Source organism: Macrobrachium nipponense, chromosome 39 (assembly GCF_015104395.2).
Source record: "Macrobrachium nipponense isolate FS-2020 chromosome 39, ASM1510439v2, whole genome shotgun sequence".
Taxonomy (NCBI): Eukaryota; Metazoa; Arthropoda; class Malacostraca; order Decapoda; family Palaemonidae; genus Macrobrachium; species Macrobrachium nipponense.
In genome coordinates this window covers 25,964,592-25,967,091 of record NC_061099.1, presented here as the reverse complement: position 1 = coordinate 25,967,091, position 2,500 = coordinate 25,964,592, and the positions used below count along the sequence as shown (strand labels likewise).

The 2,500-nt window shown below is 35.0% G+C and overlaps 1 protein-coding gene across 1 annotated transcript in view; it reads right to left on the bottom strand.

The window, feature by feature from the left end:
- The window catches only part of LOC135210540 (muscle, skeletal receptor tyrosine-protein kinase-like), a 383,830-nt gene that overhangs the window by 65,961 nt on the left and 315,369 nt on the right, over positions 1-2,500 (bottom strand). The window contains exon 3 of the mRNA XM_064243409.1: positions 2,407-2,500. This exon is cut by the window's right edge and continues 142 nt beyond it. Within this exon, the coding sequence (XP_064099479.1) occupies positions 2,407-2,500 (94 nt within the window). The remainder of the gene's footprint in view (positions 1-2,406) is intronic.

The window sequence follows — 2,500 nt, the reverse complement described above, 5'->3', positions numbered from 1 at the left end:
AAACAACAATGGTGAGCTTGCTCAATATTAGTTAATTCATCAGGCATCTGCATTGTATACAGGTACTTGCAAATTCGCGACATTAGTCTTCCCAGCAGGCACATTTGCAAATGGACTCTCCCCAGAGTTGGGTCGTTTGCCAGAACTTTTCGCTGCCCAGTTAATTGGCATTCGAACCCTTATTCTTATTTTTATCTTTGCACTGATTACGTAGTATTTGTTTTTCGAGGCCGCTTTTTTTCTTTTTCCTGATGCATTCAAGGTTTTCTGTTTTTTCACCGAAGGTTTATTGCAATAAACCACTATATATTCCTCTATTACTTCTTTCTGTTGAGCACCACAATATTCTTTGGAAGCTTGAATTTCAAGGCAATGACGCTTGTGGGCTTGTTTCATATGAACAGGGTTCGTCTTCTGTTTATTATTATTATTATTATTATTATTATTATTATTATTATTATTATTATTATTATTATTCCTCCAATTCGACTGGGTGGTATTTATAGTGTGGGGTCCGGGTTGCCGGGTGCCATCCTGCCTCCTTAGGAGTCCATCACTTATTATTATTATTATTATTATTATTATTATTATTATTATTATTATTATTATTATTGTTGTTGTTGTTGTTGTTGTCTTGACCTTGGTTATAGAATGTCATAAAACGGATTATACATTGTATTTTCCAGTCTACTCTGTTATTTTTCCATATCTTTTTGCTCTCACTTTCAAATCTTTTTACCTGCTACTCCTTTCAAACCATTTTTCTCACAGTTTCAAACCGTTTTACCTGCTACACCTTTCAGATCTTATTCCCTCAGTTTCAAACCTTTAACCTCTCAATTTCGAACATTCTACTCAATTTCAAACCTTTTAACTCTCAATTTCAAACATTATACTCAGTTTAAAACGTTTTAACTCTCAGTTTTAAAACTATTTACCTGCTACGCCTTTCAAACCTTTTTACTCTCAGTTTCAAACTATTTACCTTCTGCATCTTTCAACTATTTCTACTCTGTTTCAAACCTTTTTATCTGGTACACCTTTCAAACCTTTTTCTCTCAATTTAAAACCTTTTTACTTGTTACACCTTCCAAACCTCTTTCTCTTAATTTCAATCATTTTAACCTGCTACTCCTTTCAAACCCTTTTCTCTCAATTTCAAACCATTTAACTAGCAATTTCAAACAGTGTACTCTCAATTTCAGTTTTTTGTACTCTCAGTTTCAAACCTTTTTTACCTGTTGCACATTTGAAACCCGTTTCTCTTAATTTGAAACAGTATACTCTCATTTTCCAACCTATTTACTCTAAGTTTCTTTCTCATTGCTGAATCGCCTCATGGCCTAAATGTTAAATTCCATGGTATTCCAGCATTTCCAGAGCTTCATTTCAATCAACCACTATTTAATAACCTAGGTTAAAACATCACTTGTAGTGTCCTCCTGTTATGTGTTTGCCAGTGGCGTAACCAATCCCGCCCCAAGTGAAATATCACTTATTTCATCCTTCTGTTATAGGTTTGTCAGTGAGGTGACGGTTCCGCCTATAATATTCCAGTCTGGTATTGGTAATTAACCACTATATAATGACCTTGATTAGAATATCTCTTATAATGTCATTCTATAATCCCCCGCTACCCCCTCCACCAATAGAATATCACTTGATCCTTCTGTTGTAGGTTTGTCAGTGACGTGACGGTTTGCCCCTAAAATATTTTCCTTTTCAGGAGGGAATATGTCCCGTAATCATTTTTGCTCTCGGGGGCCAGTCTGAAGCAGTCTTTTTTTTTATTATTTATTTTTTTTCTCTCCTCACTTTGGTTTCCCTCATTTTTCATCCTGTGGGCAAGGTCGCCCTTTCCCTAACCTTCGGGCTTAAAGCTGTGCGTCATTGTATGCGGGGTGTGCTTATGTCTATCGGTTGTGTACTTGTGTGTATTCGTTATGCGTGCGTGTATGATTGTCGTGAGGTTTTGTCTTGTTCTGGGTTTTGTATGGTTGCTGGGTTTAAATGGGACGGCGGATGCCTGCGGTTTTAATTCTGGTTTGTTGGGTAGTGTATGTATGTATGTATATATGTATGCACACATTATATATATATATATTTAATCTGTATGTAGAATGTAGGTATGTGTATGTGTATATATGAATGTGTGTATATAAATGTATGTATATATTACATGTATGTATGTATGTATGCATCCGTGGTTATACATAGAAATATATTCAAAATGTATTTTTGATAGGAAATTCTCACACACTCCATTGAAACTGAACATTCCAACGCACACAGATTTTATATAAGTGTTATATATCATATATATATATAAAAAATATATATATATATATATATATATATATAATATATATATATATATATTACCTATTTAGTACAAACACCCCTTACCTGGCAAAGCGGCAGCAGGCACAACCAGAGCAGCGAAGGCGAAGACGATCCCAGGTATGAGGTAAACCAGGTAGGAACTTCCGCTAGGCATGAT